This window comes from Babylonia areolata, chromosome 9 (assembly GCF_041734735.1).
Source record: "Babylonia areolata isolate BAREFJ2019XMU chromosome 9, ASM4173473v1, whole genome shotgun sequence".
In the NCBI taxonomy this organism is placed as follows: Eukaryota; Metazoa; Mollusca; class Gastropoda; order Neogastropoda; family Buccinidae; genus Babylonia; species Babylonia areolata.
In genome coordinates this window covers 37,439,040-37,454,753 of record NC_134884.1, presented here as the reverse complement: position 1 = coordinate 37,454,753, position 15,714 = coordinate 37,439,040, and the positions used below count along the sequence as shown (strand labels likewise).

The 15,714-nt window shown below is 40.8% G+C and overlaps 1 protein-coding gene across 3 annotated transcripts in view; it reads left to right on the top strand.

Moving 5' to 3' along the window:
• The window catches only part of LOC143285426 (NFX1-type zinc finger-containing protein 1-like), an 83,813-nt gene that overhangs the window by 44,110 nt on the left and 23,989 nt on the right, over nt 1-15,714 (top strand). For all 3 annotated transcript variants that reach the window (XM_076592686.1, XM_076592687.1, XM_076592685.1), the window contains exons 13-20: nt 837-1,113; nt 3,319-3,522; nt 5,134-5,448; nt 6,879-7,068; nt 10,428-10,599; nt 11,059-11,191; nt 11,604-11,719; nt 13,459-13,602. In XM_076592686.1, the coding sequence (XP_076448801.1) occupies nt 837-1,113; nt 3,319-3,522; nt 5,134-5,448; nt 6,879-7,068; nt 10,428-10,599; nt 11,059-11,191; nt 11,604-11,719; nt 13,459-13,602 (1,551 nt within the window). The remainder of the gene's footprint in view (nt 1-836; nt 1,114-3,318; nt 3,523-5,133; nt 5,449-6,878; nt 7,069-10,427; nt 10,600-11,058; nt 11,192-11,603; nt 11,720-13,458; nt 13,603-15,714) is intronic.

The window sequence follows — 15,714 nt, the reverse complement described above, 5'->3', positions numbered from 1 at the left end:
AATGGCTGTAGAAGGCTATGGGTCCTTTAACCTTTGATTAAACTGTTATTCAATGCTCAGGGTTTTGAGGGGCAGGGAAAGGAGAATGTAATGTCCAAGAGTGTTGTATAAATGGATTTTTCTTTCTTCTAATTCTGTTTCTGTATCTTTATTTTCATTTTATTTTGTTTCATTTTATGTTAATGTTTACGCAAGTGGGTTTTATGTAATGCACTTCTTACCAGTTGTTTGGGTGTTGATTCATACTCATCATCTTGTTTAAGTATGTTGTTTCGTGTATATATTAAATCTTTTCTAAGATCTTGTTGGTTTTATATGTCTTCATCGTAGATCGCAACTTTTAACTTAGATCATGTGTGGGTTATATGTGATGCAGTTCTCACCAGTTATCTAGATGTTGTTTTATACTGTTTATCAGGTCTGGTTAAGCATTGCATGTCAATGTTAATGTGCATTTCTTATCCATGATTTTGTTGATTTCATACATTTTTATTTTCATTTACATTGTTTTAATATATTTTACTGTACTGTTCTCATTTTATTGTCTCACTGTTATGAGCTTTTAGCTTTCTGCTTGTTGGTGAAAAGTGCAATATAACTAACATTTATTGTTAGCATTATTATTAGTAGTAGTAGTAATAGTAGTAGTAGTAGTAGTATCATCATCATCATTATTATGATTATGATGATGATTATTATTTTTGTTGTTGTTATATTTATTGTTATTATTCTGTTGTTGTTGTTCTTATTCTTATCATCATCGTTATCATCATCATCATCATTACTAGTTACATTCATCATTTAACACCATACACAAAACATTCTCCCCTCCGCAGCCGAGACGTGCAGTCGGCCATGAGAGAACTTGGGGTGCAGTCGACGACAACGATGACTAGCACCTTGGCTGCCACCACCAACCTGGGTGTGGACGAGGAGGGGTTTTCCATGACCAAGTACCAGCAGAGGAAGCTGGTGAAAAAGATCAAGGACTTGATGATGACCTGCACGCCCATGACAGAGGCAGAGGCCAAGCAGGTGGTGAACCTTTGGAGCCACCAGCTGAGCGTGGAGAAGAGGATCCGACTGTACCTTTTCTGGCTGCGGGGTTGTCAGGTGGGACAAGTGATTTTGTCGTCATTTTATGAATAATTATTTTTTTATTTGGATAATGATTTGTTGATTTGGACAATGATCTGTTGATGATTAATTTTGTTAATTTGGACAATGATTTGTTGATTTGGACTATAGTTTGCTGCCATTCCTTAAGGAGGAAGGTGGCAGAATGGTTAAGACGCTCAGCTGCTAACACAGAGAGTCTGTGAGGGTGTGGGTTCGAATTCCTGCTCTGGTCCTTCCAAGTTTGACTGGAAAATCAAACTGAGCAGTCTAGTCTTTCGGATGAGACAATAAACCGAGGTCCTGTGTGCAGCATGCACTTCGTGCACTGAAAAAGAAACCGTGGCAACGAGAGTGTTGTTCTCTGTCAAAATTATGTAAAAAGAAATCCACTTTATTATTTACACAAATATATAAGCATGCACTCAAGGCTTGACAAGCGCATTGGGTTATGCTTCTGTCGGGCACCTGCCTAGCTGATTTGTTGTAGCTTATATGGATTTGTCCGAACGCAATGATGCCTCCTTGAGAAACTGAAACTGTCATGAACATATGTGCAAGAACCGGCAGTGAGCGTGCGAGTGAGTGAAGCACAAACGTAAACCAAAACCATGGGGTCTTGTTGCTGTAAATGAGTGTCGTCACAGTCATTGCTGTTTACAGTTACTGCTGCTGTTGTTGTTGTTACAATTAACTGCTGTTGTTGTCAAAATTTTTTTACTGTTGTTGGTGTTGAAATGACTGCCTTTGCTGTGACAGTTACTTACTGTTGCTGTAACAGTTTCTAACTGTTGTTGCTGTTGAAATGACTGTTGTTGCGGTTACATTTACTTTTGTTGCTTTTCAGGTTCTGCTATTGCTGTCACAGTTACTGTTGTTGTTGTTACTGTTACTACTGTTGCTGTTATGTTGCTTTTGTTGCTGTTACAGTTACTAATGTTGCTGCAGTTGCTGGTAAAATTACTACTGTTGCTGCTGTTGTGGTTACTACTGTTGCTGTTACAAACACTGCTTTTGGTGCTGTTGCTGTTATTGTTACTTCTGCTGTTGCTGTTGCTATTACAGTTACTGATGTTCTGCTGTTGCTGTTACAATAACTGTTTTTGTTATTACAGTTACAGTTGTTGTTAGCTGCTGCTGCTACTGCTGTTGAAATGACTGCTATTATTGTTACAATTACTACTGTTGACATGACTGGAGTGATGGCCAACAGGTTTTTTCTCTCCCTCCACTGGACCTTGAGTGGCAGTCTGGATGCTAGTCAGTTGGATGAGACAATAAACCGAGGTCCCGTGTGCAGCATGCACTTAGCGCACGTAAAAGAAACCACAGCAACGAAACATTTGTCCCTGGTAAAATTCTGTTGAAAAATGCACTTCGATGGGAAAACAGATAAAACTGCAGGCAGAAAAAAAGAAAAAAAGGGTGGCGTTCTCAGTGTAGCAACACGCTCTTCCTGGGGGGAGCAGCCTGAATTTCATGCAGAGAAATCTGTTGTGACAAAAAAAGAATGATACAGTACAATACAATACAATACAATACAATACAACTACTGACTTTCACACTATCATTTCTATGAGTGCTACTACTGTGCTACTACTACTAACCCCCAACCCCCACCGCGTACGCCCCTCCCCATGCTCCCTCTACCCCAAGGATAATTAGAAGCATTCAGTGAAGGCTCAGGCAGACGAGTTCAACTGGGGTGCCCAGGTGCCCAATAATCAAACTCTAGCCTGGATAGTTGGGACAGTAGTTGCCTCCTCTGCTGTTCTGATAGTCGTAGTCGGACACAACTGACTATCATACTATCATTTCTACAATTGCTACTACTGTGCTACTGCTACTAGTCAGACATGACTGATGATCACACTGTCATTTCTGTAATTGCTGCTACTGTACTACTTCTGCAAGTCAGACTTGAGTGACTACCACACTATCATTTCTATAACTGCTACTACTGTGCTAACTATCACACTAGCATTTCTATAATTGCTGCTACTGTGCTACTGCCACAAGTCAGACACGACTGACTATCGCACTGTCATTTATATGATTGCTACTACTGTGCTATTGCTACAAGTCAGATATGGCTAACTATCACACTATCATTTCTATAATTGCTACTACCGTGCTACTGCTACTAACCCACCCGCCCCTGCCCCCTGACCCCCCAACCCCATGCTCCCTCTGCCCCACCAGGATAAGCTGAGGCAGTCGGTGAAGGCCCAGGCGGACGAGTTCAACCGGGGTGCCCAGGAGCTGCGCGAGCTGAGGATGGGGGAGGACAAGGACATCCTCCAGGAGGCCACAATTGTCGGCATGACAACCACGGGCGCCGCCCGATACCGCCGCGTCCTCACCGGCGTGGCCTGTCCCATCATCATTCTGGAGGAGGCTGCCGAGGTCCTGTTCGGTTGTTGTTTTCCTTTTTTTGTTGTTGTGTGATGGTGAGGGGGTGAGGGGTGGTGGAGCTTTTTTGTTGTGGGGATGGGGGCTAGGGGATAGTAGGGGAGGGGCTTTTTCGGGGTTGGATCTGGTGTGGGGACCGGGGTGGAGGGGGGGGTGCTTTTGGGGGTTGAGGGTGGGCTTTTTTTTGTGAGATGGGTTTGTGGTGTGGATGGGTTGATGGGGGGTGTTTGTGTGTGTGTACATGTGTACTCTTGTGTGTTTGTGTATGTGTGTGTGTGATTGTGCACACTTTGCGTGTGTATGTTTGTGTGTGTTTGTGGACAGATGACGTTTTTATTGGGTTTGCTTTGCTATGGCTCTGATCTGGTTTGTGTGTGTGTTTATTAGATAATTATGTTGTATGGCAAACTTGTTACCATTGTTCTACTTTGTGAAGTCTGTACCATAAATCACACAAGACATCACCACACTTCAAATCTGGTTGCAGGTGTTCACCACACTTCAGTTCTCTTTATAGAGATAACAAACATTATTATGGAGTGTGGAGTGATGGCTTAGAGGTAACGCGTCCGTCTAGGAAGCGAGAAAATCTGAGCGCACTGGTTCGAATCATGGCTCAGCTGCAGATATTTTCTCCCCCTCCACTAGACCTTGAGTCGTGGTCTGGGCGCTAGTCATTCGGATGAGACGTTACAGAGGTCCCGTGTGCAGCATGCACTTAGCGCACGTAAAAGAACCCACAGCAACTAAAGGGTTGTTCCTGGCAAAATTCTGAAGAATAATCCACTTCGATAGAAAAATAAATAAAACTGCACACAGGAAAAAATACAAAAAAATGGGTGGCGCTGTAGTATAGCGACGCAAGCCCGAATTTCACACAGCGAAATCTGTTGTGATAAAAAAGAAATACAAAATTCAAATATTCTGATCCTGGTTCTGATCCACAGGTGTTCACCACACTTCATTTCTCTTTATAGAGATAACAAAAGTTGTTATTCTGATCCTGGTTCTGGTCCACAGATGTTCACCACACTTCATTTCTCTTTATAGAGATAACAAAAGTTATTATTCTGATCCTGGTTCTGATCACTCATTCTCTTTATAGAGATAACAAAAGTTATTATTCTGATCCTGGTTCTGATCCACAGGTGTTCACCACACTTCATTTCTCTTTATAGAGATAACAAAAGTTATTATTCTGATCCTGGTTCTGGTCCACAGGTGTTCACCACACTTCATTTCTCTTTATAGAGATAACAAAAGTTATTATTCTGATCCTGGTTCTGATCCACAGGTGTTCATCACATGCGATTTCTCTGACAAAAATCACAAAAGTTATGATTCTGGTATTTATTCTGATCCGCAGGTGTTGACCACACTGACTGAGATCACAAAAGTTTTTTTTTTTTCTGACTTGCATTGTTCACCATACTTTATTTCACTGCGATCATGAAAATAATTCCGATTCTGGTTCTGATTCTGATCCGCAGGTGTTCACCACACTACGTATCTCTTACAGAGATCAGACACACACACACACACAAAAGTTATTCCTATCCTGGTTCTGATTCCTGTTCTCCCTTCCTTCTTACCCTTCCCCCCCAGGTGCTGGAGGCGCACGTGGTGACCACCCTGCACAAGGCCTGCCAGCACCTGATCCTGATCGGCGACCACCAGCAGCTGCGCCCCTCCCCCACAGTGTACGAGCTGAGCCGCCACTACCACCTGGACCTCTCTCTCTTCGAGCGGCTGGTCAACAACCGCCTGCACCACTCCACGCTCTCGGTGCAGCACCGTATGCGGCCCGAGGTGGCCCGCCTGGTGCGCCACATCTACCCGGAGCTGAGGGACCACGGGGAGACCAGGACCCGGCCTCACGTGCGGGGCATGAAGCACGACGTGTTCCTGCTCTGCCACGAGGTATGTGAGGGGAGGGAGGGTCTCTCTATGATAGTACTCTGAGCGATTAAGTCTTATTTTGTTGTTTGTAAAACCCAATCAGAGAAATGACTGACACTACTAAAGTAAGCAGCAACAACAATAAAGAGATTGAAGCAAATAGATTGTGAGCACATATCACGTTCGTGCAGGAACTTGTACAAGACATGACTTGTGAATGTTAAAACATTTATGTATGTGTATATATATATATATATATATAGAGAGAGAGAGAGAGAGAGAGAGAGAGAGAGAGACTGAAGACTGAAAATGGTTTATTCACATTAGGCCTCAGTCCCTTGTGGAGGGAATGTGAACAATATCTAACGAGCTATAATCATGAACATAAGGACTGTATAAGATACAGAAATAAATTTTACAAATCTTTGATCAGATTTAGAAATAGCAAACAGAGAGAGAGAGAGAGATGTATTTGCTAGTTCGGGTTGGAGTTGTCTTGATTTTGTGTGTGTGTGTGTGTGTGTGTGTGTCTGTATGGTATGGATTTCCTGAGTTGGCATTTCAGCAAGTTTCTTTATTTCTTTTTTTTTTTCCTTTTTTTTTTGTGTGTGTTAAGACACACACGTCAGGCAAGCTGCTTCTGTTTTTTTCTTGATTTTTCATTGTTTTGTTATATAGACATGTGCTTTTGTCATACCTCTTCTGGTTTTTTTTTTTTTTTTTTTTTTTTTTTTTGGTGTAAAGACATGCACTTCAGTTGAGCTGCTCCTGTTTAAAAAAAAAGATTGCTTATAGAATTTTTCCATCTTTTGGTATTAAGATATACACATCACTGAAGCTGCTTCTGTTGTTTTTTTTCTTGATTATTCCTGCTTTTTATATATAGACATGCACTTCAATCAAGCTGCTTTTTCTGTTGTGTGTATTAAAAATATATATCTTCTTCATGCTTTTCCTCTTCTCCCTCAACTCTGTGAAGAGTCATTTGGGCTCAGCACAGACGTCAAACACTTCAGTTAAGCTGTCCCAGGATGATATCAGGCTGCAGAATTTTCAGTGTAATAAAGATCAGTCACACCCACACATTATTATTATCAGCATCATCAGCATCATATCATTGTTATCATTACACATTGTGTGTACTGACTTAAAATGGAAAGGAAAAAATACAGGGTTTCACCTTGTTATTACCTATCACCTCTTTTTTGTGTGGTTTTTGTTTGTTTGTTTGTGACTGTTTTGTAATGTAGCAATCAGTGAAGTAAATGATTGTCCAATTTTGTGTGTGTGTGTATGTGTGTGTGTGTGTGTGTGTGTGTGTGTGTGCGCGCGCGCGTATGTGTGTGTGCGTGCGCCCATGTGAATGTGTGTGTGCATGCATGTGAATGTGTGTCTGCGTATATGAATGTGTGTATGCGGCTGTGCATGCATGTGTGCGCTGTACGTTGTAGGTGGGTGAGACCTGCAATGATGAGACGATCAGCAAATCGAATCAGCATGAAGCGGAATTGTGTGTGAGACTGTGTCGCTACCTACTGCAGCAAGGCTACTCGTCAGATGACATCACCATTCTCACCGCCTATTCTGGCCAGGTGTTTGCTCTGAAGGGAATCATGAAGAAGGACTCAAAGTTCTACCAAGGTCAGTTTTGGCTTGTCTTCGGAGCTTTTGTTCAGTGTGTATCTACGAGTGTGTATCTGTGTTTTTGTGAGTGCATTTGCAGGCTAGTGTCTGTGTGTGTGCGCATGTATGGTTGCGCTTGGGTTAGCTGAGCATAGGTTCTTTTCGTTTTTAATTCTTTTTCGGTCATTCACTGTCTGTGTATATTTCCATCCGCTATATTCTAATGTGTTTACTTATTTGTTTATTTTGACTTATTATTTTATTTCATTTCAATGTTGATGTACTCAAACGTAGGATAGGCTCTCAGGGCCTGATCAGCAGGTTGGGTTTTCGAAGGTCAGGTTTCTACTTTTTGACTCACTTGTGTAAACAAAGTGAGTCTATGTTTTAACCCGGTGTTCGGTTGTCTGTGTGTGTGTGTGTCTGTATGTCCGTGATAAACTTTAACATTGCCATTTTCTCTGCAAATACTTCAGTTGACACCAAACTAGGCATAAAAATAGGAAAAATTCAGTTCTTTCCAGTCATCTTGTTTAAAACAATATTGCACCTCTGGGATGGGCACAAAAAAATTAAAAAAAGAAGCCAAATTATATGCAAACTGCATTTACTGTTATATTTATAATTTTTTATTCTCTAAACTTGGCACTTTGATATGATATTCTGACACAACAACAAGAGCAGTCATTTTTATCATTGTTTGTTCAAACAGGAACTTCTTTTGCAAACGTTTTGGTGCAAATAGTAAAAAAGAGAAATTAATCTGTAATTAATGCTAGGGGACTTAATTTGCTTTAAACTGATCTTTCTCATCTTTAACATTACATTTTGAAATTATACTCAGTACATAAAAAGCTTGTGTGTTTTACTCTCAGTGTACAGGACTTTCACTATGTTCATTTGCCCAAGTGGTCTTTTTCGGAAAATACTAAAATCAGTACGAGTGGACTTTACAGATCTATTGGCTGAGCCCTGAAGGTCATGGGCAAAAATCAATTGTGTACACATATTTATACGTATTCAAAGCGCATGCTCATATTCTCCACGAGCGCAAACGACGCCATTTTGTTTCAAGTTGTTGACCTGCACGTTCAGTCCTATATTCAATCGACAATACACGATAACATTGTATGGAAAGTTGGAGAAGGAGACCGTTAAATATTTATTCAGAGAAAGATTTGTGAACGCCTCATCACTTACTGGATTATGCCCCAGACTGCCATAAAGATACCCATAGTATCAGTCGGAATTCACAGTTAAAAATAATAAACCATGAGAGTTAATACCCTTGAATTGATGAAACGCAAACATTTCCAGGCTTGACTTTTCTCAAAATGAAGTCCTTTTCACTTCATACAACGTTTAGAAATATTTGTACTTGGCTCTACATGTTATTAGTTTAACAAAATACTCAATTTTCATATCAACTTTAAAACTATAAAACTAGAATGAACATAAAAGAGAAATTGAATCAACCGTGTCAACCGGGTGTAACTAAACTTGTACGTCTATCTGGATCCAGAGAAAACGTCTAAATGTTGCAGTGTGATTGCGGCGATAGCCACGTCTCCTTTACCTTTACCGCAGACTTAAAAAGTATTTTTAATTGTCCTTAAAGATTATTTGAATGCCCAAGATACACCAGAATAATATGATTTGAACAGCATTCTCACTGCGAATACCGCAATCGATTTATTGCCCTTTAAAAAAAAAAAGCATGTTTAAATATTATATTTTTGAACGTTAGTTAAGGAGCCATGATAGTGTAATGGATAAGACAGTTTCTTCTCATCCGAACACGTGGGGTTTGAATCTGCTGTTAGGACTGACTTTTTTTTTCTTTTTTCTTTTTCTTTTAACCCGAAGCTTTATAATAACAAATACAGAACACATTTTAACGATTAGATTTTTTTTAAAAAGCGTATCACAAGTGAGTCTTGAAGGCCTTGCCTCTCTTGTTTTCTTTTTTCTTTTTTCATGTCCCATCTCAGCATATTTGTGGCATTACCTTCATGCCTCTTATCCTGAATCTACCTTATTTGTCTCTGATCAGTTTTAAACCCATGATCTTTCAGTTGTCTATGATGCTGACCACCTCACCACAGTGACCAGTGTATCTGTTTTTTTGTATTTAGGTTTATCGTATACGTATTTAATTAGAGACCCAACATATCTGAATCAAATCTTGATGAAACCTGTTTTGATTTAATATGCATCACTCCATTGCTCCTGTCCTGATACTTGTTATGTCATCTGTCACTGACACTTATAATGTCACCTGTTCTGACACTTTTTGTGTTGTCACCTGTCACTGACATTTCTTATGTCAGCCACCATGTGTGCAGGTCATTGCAATTAACAATTACTTGCTTCACGCTGTCCTGGCACTTGCTAGCTCACCTGTCAATGACACTTGTTATTTAACCTGTCACTGACACTTATTTTGTCACCTGTGACTGATGCTTGGTGTGTCACCTGTCACTGGCAGTTGTGTCACCTGTCACTGGCACTTCTTATGTCACCTGTCACTGACACTTGTCATGTCACCTGTCACTGACGCTTGTCATGTCACCTGTCACTGACACTTGTTATATATCCTGTCAGGTGTGCGGGCGACTGCACTTGCAATTGTTTCCATCATGTCATTGCTCCTGTCCTGACACTTGTGTCACCTGTCACTGACTTTTGGTGCATCACTTGTCACTGACACTTTTTATGTTACCTGTCTCTTTATGTTACCTGTCACTGATACTTGTTATGTCACCTGTCACTGACACTTTTTATGTTACCTGTCACTTTATGTTACCTGTCACTGATGCTTGTTATGTCACGTGTCACTGACACTTTTTATGTTACCTGTCACTTTATGTTACCTGTCACTGATAATTGTTATGTCACCTGTCACTGACACTTTCATCACCTGTTACTGACACTTGTTATGTCATTTGTGACTGACACTTGTTGTGTTTAGCTGTTTCTGCTTTTTCTGGCTTTTTACCTTTCAGAAGGTTTTGAAATTCCTGTATTTATATTTCAGCTTAATTTCTTTGAAATGTTTATGCATTTTGTTTTGGTATCATATGGAATATGATTGCACTTTGACTTCCAACGCCATTGCTATGAACCTGGAGCTTCTATTTCCAAAATGCAGTTTCATATATGAGTCATTCAGAGAATCTGATGGTGGTTTTATATTTGAAACATATATAATAGGTATATACTATAGCCAAACAAATACTCTTGCAAGCAGAAAAAAAATGATAAGGTGGGCCTGCACTGTAGTGACTACGCACTCTCCAGCGGAGTATTTCACACAGGGAAATCTGTAGCAACAAAGAGTAATATATGGCTATGTGATATGATGTGATACCTGTCAGGTGTGCGGGTGACGGCGATCGACAACTACCAAGGGGAGGAGAACGACATCATCATCCTGTCCCTGGTGCGCAGCAACCAGGAGGGTGCGGTGGGGTTCCTGAGCACTGACAACCGGGTCTGTGTCGCCATCTCCAGGGCCCGCAATGGATTGTTCGCCATTGGCAATTTCAAGTGAGAGGGAGGGACGCACGAGGGTGCACTCATACACATGTGCGTGTACGTGGCCTACGTAAGAGCAGATGCTCCTCGTGTGCGTAACGCACACACACATACAAACACACACTCACACATGCATGCATTCACACACACACACACACACACACACACACACACACACACACACACATATATATATATATATATATATATATATATATATATATATATATATATATATATATACATGCATATATTTTCTTCCTCTGTCTCTTGTTCTCTGTGTTTGCTTTACGCGCGCGCGTGTGTGTTTGTGTGTGCGTGAGTGTTTGTGTGCCTGTGTGTGAGAGTGTGTGTTTGTGTGCATATGTGTGTGTGTGTTTATGCGCACATGTGCGTGTTTGCTTGCAAACATGTGTACACACGTGTGTGTGTGACATTGTTCACATATGCATGCTAAAATGGTGTACTCAGAATTCTGGCAGAGAACAGCCAGCTGTGGAAAAAGATCTGCCGGACAGCCAAAGACAACGGCCAGCTGGGAGACACACTGACACTGAAATGTCAAAACCACCCACAACAGGAAGCCCAGATCATCACGGCCAAGGTACTGACATTGCAATTGTTATTCCTCTGCTGGAAATAGGTACACTGTTATGAGCCGCTTTCTTGTTGAATTTTGGTTGTACCCAATGGGGTTTGAGTGAGATAGACAGGACACACTTTGGTATATGATCGAATTTTTTTTTCCTGTTTCTCTTTCTATCTTTCTCAAGATTTATAAGATTCACTTGTAAAATAAACAACATCGATTTAAAAGTTTGTTGATGAAAAGCAAAGCTTTTATTTTTCTTCACATGACAATATTTCGTGAGTCTGTTAAAGCAAACAGCATGTTTTAAAATGTCAGCTGTTTATTAGGTTACACTCATCAACAGTAGACAACGACATAAGGGGTACAGTAATGTTTGTAGCATGCTATGCTGAGTCTGACAGATGTTGTTGTTTTCGACTCACAGGATTTCGACAAAATGCCAGAGGGAGGCTGCAAGTTGCCATGTGGCACACGTCTCCCCTGCGGCCATGTTTGTGAGCTCAGCTGCCATGGCTACGACCGAGAACACAAACAGTACAGGTAAGTTGTTGACTTTGTCACCTAAAGAAAGAAGTGAGCAGACGCACGGGCATCAACAGCATTGTGGATGAAGTGAAACAGAGACATTGAGGTTGCTGGGCCATGACATGATTAATAAAATCAGACTTGGCACCACCATGGAAAACAAAGAGCGGCAGACTGGAGGACTGTTGAAGAGGAAATCAAAACAGTGTCAGAGTTTTGCATGTTACAGAAGCACAGGAATAGCCAGCATGCACCAACCACAAGACTCATCATTCAAGTTGATTGCAGAAGAAAGAAATGGGAAAGAGATAGGAAACAGTATTTTCAGATTTTGAAAAATCGTGTCTTTTTCTAAAAGTAAGAACTCTTTTGTTTTTTGTTTGTTGTTTTTGCTAAAGTTTTCCACTTTGTCTTTCTGCAAATGTATCAATATCCCTTCGCTGTGGATAATTATATTGTATGCACTCACTTTTTTATGATGTGAAAAGCTGTTATTTGCTGTGCCTCAATTTACATACCCTTATACAATTTGTCGATGAATAAAGTATAACATACAAACATTAATTTTGCTTTGCAAGATTAGACTGCAGACTACTGGTCTAAAAACATTATCCCAAAAGCTTTCAAGCTTTGAGCAAGGTGTGGCAACTGAGTTGGAAGGGTAGCCTTTGAATATTATTTTTCCCTTAATTCACAGAATTGCATTTCATCTCATTTCAGTTATTTGATGCAGTGCACAGACAACTCTTCAGCATTAGCATTTGATCTGCAGTTCATCAAATTTTTGTCCTCTCTTCCATTAATCCCCCATCCTTACTCTCATCCACACCCCAATCAACCAATCACACATTTCCATCCATCACCACCCTCACTCAGTCCTACACTCACCCCAACTCACTGTGTAGTTTGCCAAACCATATTAAGCATTTAGTTTGATGGTTGGTGAATTTATTCATTGTCTGTTCTAATAAAGCTAGTGATTTTAGATTCTTGATTTCCCCCCCGCCCCCAAAATGAAGATAGAAATTGTCAAAATGATTTTAACGAATAAGCTTATATCTGGTTGGGAATATACCCAGAGGTTCTACATGCTAATAGTCGCAAACCATCTCAGGTAATGCCTAGTGTCCAGCAGCTCCAGGTGAGAATGTGTTATGCAGAAGGTGGTTGTTGTTGTTGTTTATTTGTGTGTTTGACTTACATACATCCACATTTATTTTGAAAGTGTTACAAAATGCTCTGTACAGGGTTTTTTTTCATAAATCTTTTTTCAGTCAGTAACATTCTGCTTTTTGTTTGTCAGTTTATTTGTTTTGTTTTCTAAACACATGTTCCTTATTCTTAAAGCGTTTCTTTCTCTTTTTTTTTCTTTTTTTTAACTTGTCTTGATCAGTTGATATATGCATGTATTAATTGATGTTTTGTGCAGTTATCCCACATTTTTGTTGTCGTTGTTGTTGTTTTCATTTTTTTAAACTTGCCTTGATGCATAAGTATGTATTGTTCTATGCAAAAGAACAGTATCAGTATCAGTAGCTCAAGGAGGCGTCACTGCATTCGGACAAATCCATGTACGCTACACCACATCTGCCTAGCAGATGCCTGATCAGCAGCGTAACCCAACGCGCTTAGTCAGGCCTTTAGGCCAGCAATATCAAACTTAACAAAAAACAAAACAAACAAAAAAGAATGTGTATCACACATCAGATAGATCAGATGGCTGACTGATTAATATATAAGCCACTGGTGGGCAGGTGCAAGAAAAAGTGTGAGCGTGTCACGTGCCCCGAGGGGCACCCGTGCCAGAGGAAGTGCTTCGAGGACTGCGACAAATGTTTGTTCAAAGTGACCAAGATGGTGCCTATGTGTGGCCATCCGACCCAGATGGAGTGCTACAGGTAGGTCCTCTGGTTCCCTCACCCTATGGAGAAAAAAAACCCCAGAAAGAAACGATGTACACCTGTCTGTGTGTGTGTGTTTGTGTGTATATCTGTCTGTCTGTTTCTGTGTGTGTGTGTCAGTGTGTGTGTGTGATTTTTTTTTGTTTTTTGTTTTTGTTTTCCCTTTGTACACAAGGTCATATTTCACTTGAATTTTGACATTTCACAACATCGATGAAATTTAACATTCACAGAGCAAACATTTAGTCCGTCAGTGAACATCTAAAAAATCATCAACTTATTGAGATACAAGGGTTATTTTTATAGTGTGTGTGTGTGTGTGTGTCTGTGTGTGTGTGTCTGTGTGTGTGTCTATGTCTGTGTGCATGTGTGTGTGCGTGCGTGTGTTTGCGACTAAAGACAGACTGAATGACACAGGAAATGAATGATGAGCACCTAAAGGCAGCTCTCAGTCGGCTCTGCCCTGGTATGAGCAGCTCTCATTTTGGTTCTGCCGAGGTAGGTAGTCTGTCATGCACATGACTCCATGCTTGTAAAGTCCTTAAGAGCTTGATCTCTGACCAAGGATAGGTGCTAAATAAGTATCCTTATCAATCAGCCATTCATTTAGATGAACAGATGAAAGAGTGTTGAATAAGTAAGTGAAGAAACGAATGGAAGATCATGAAAAACATGCATTGAGGGACACAGGCATGACATGGAAACGTTGGCACACAATCCCTTTTGTCTTTCTCTTTTCCTTATGCTCACACCTGTCCTTCCCCCCCCCCCCCCCCCACAATACAGTTACACACACTATGTAATGTAGCATGCACACACACACACACACACACACACACACACACACACACACACACGCCACACACATCTTTCTCCCTCCCTGTGTCTCTCTCAGTTCAATCATGTTTAGCTCTTTGAAGTGTGATTATTGTTTATGATAGTTCTTCTTCTTCTTCTTCTTCTGCGTTCACTCGTATGCACACAAGTGGGCTTTTACGTGTATGACCGTTTTTACCCCACCATGTAGGCAGCCACACTCCGTTTTCGGGGGTGTGCATGCTGTGTATGTTCTTGTTTCCATATCCCACCGAACGCTGACATGGATTACAGGATCTTCAACGTGCGTATTTGATCTTCTGCTTGCATATACACACGAAGGGGGTTCAGGCACTAGCAGGTCTGCACACATATGTTGACCTGGGAGATCGTAAAAATCTCCACCCTTTACCCACCAGGCGCTGTCACCGTGGTTTGAACCCGGGACCCTCAGATTGACAGTCCAAAGCTTTAACCACTCGGCTGTTGCGCCCGTCTATGATAGTTCTAATTCATGAGAAAGTCATGCATGACCGTTTTTACCCCGCCATGTAGGCAGCCATACTCTGTTTTTTGGGGGTTTGCCTGCTGGGTGTGTGCTTGTTTCCATAACCCACTGAATTCAGATATGGATAACAGGATCTTTTTAACGTACGTATTTGATCTTCAGCTTGCGTATACACACAAAGGGGGTTCAGGCACAAGCAGGTCTGCACATATGTTGACCTGGGAGATCAGAAAAATCTCCACCCATTACCCACCAGGCGTGGTTACTGAGATTCGAACCCGGGACCCTTAGAATAAGAATAACTTTATTATCTCCAACTTGAGAAATTTGGTCAGGTGCGTTATCACAACATAGACAAGTAAACAACATGGGGAATAGAAGTAAACAACATGGGGACCATAACTGTAAAAGTCAACAACAGCTTTTACGAATATTACGAAGACACAAATGTAAAAAATATCACATACACCGTTTCATACATACATCCACACACTGCAGGTAACAACTAGTATTCTTAATGTAAAAACAGAAAGAATTAAGAAACATTATTTTGAATACAATTATAAGCATAGCCTACTATATTGCATATTGGTTATAATAGACAGATAAGAATAAAGATAAATTGCGGATAAGTTACAACTTCAGAAAGTCAGGATGATGGTTTGAGGTTTTACACTCACTTTTCTCACTCCAGTCAGGTGTGAATGGTGTGCCTGACTTCATCCGACGGGGATGGTTAAAACGGCGAGGAAGGAGAGGACTGGGCCCTGCCCCTTCCCATGCTA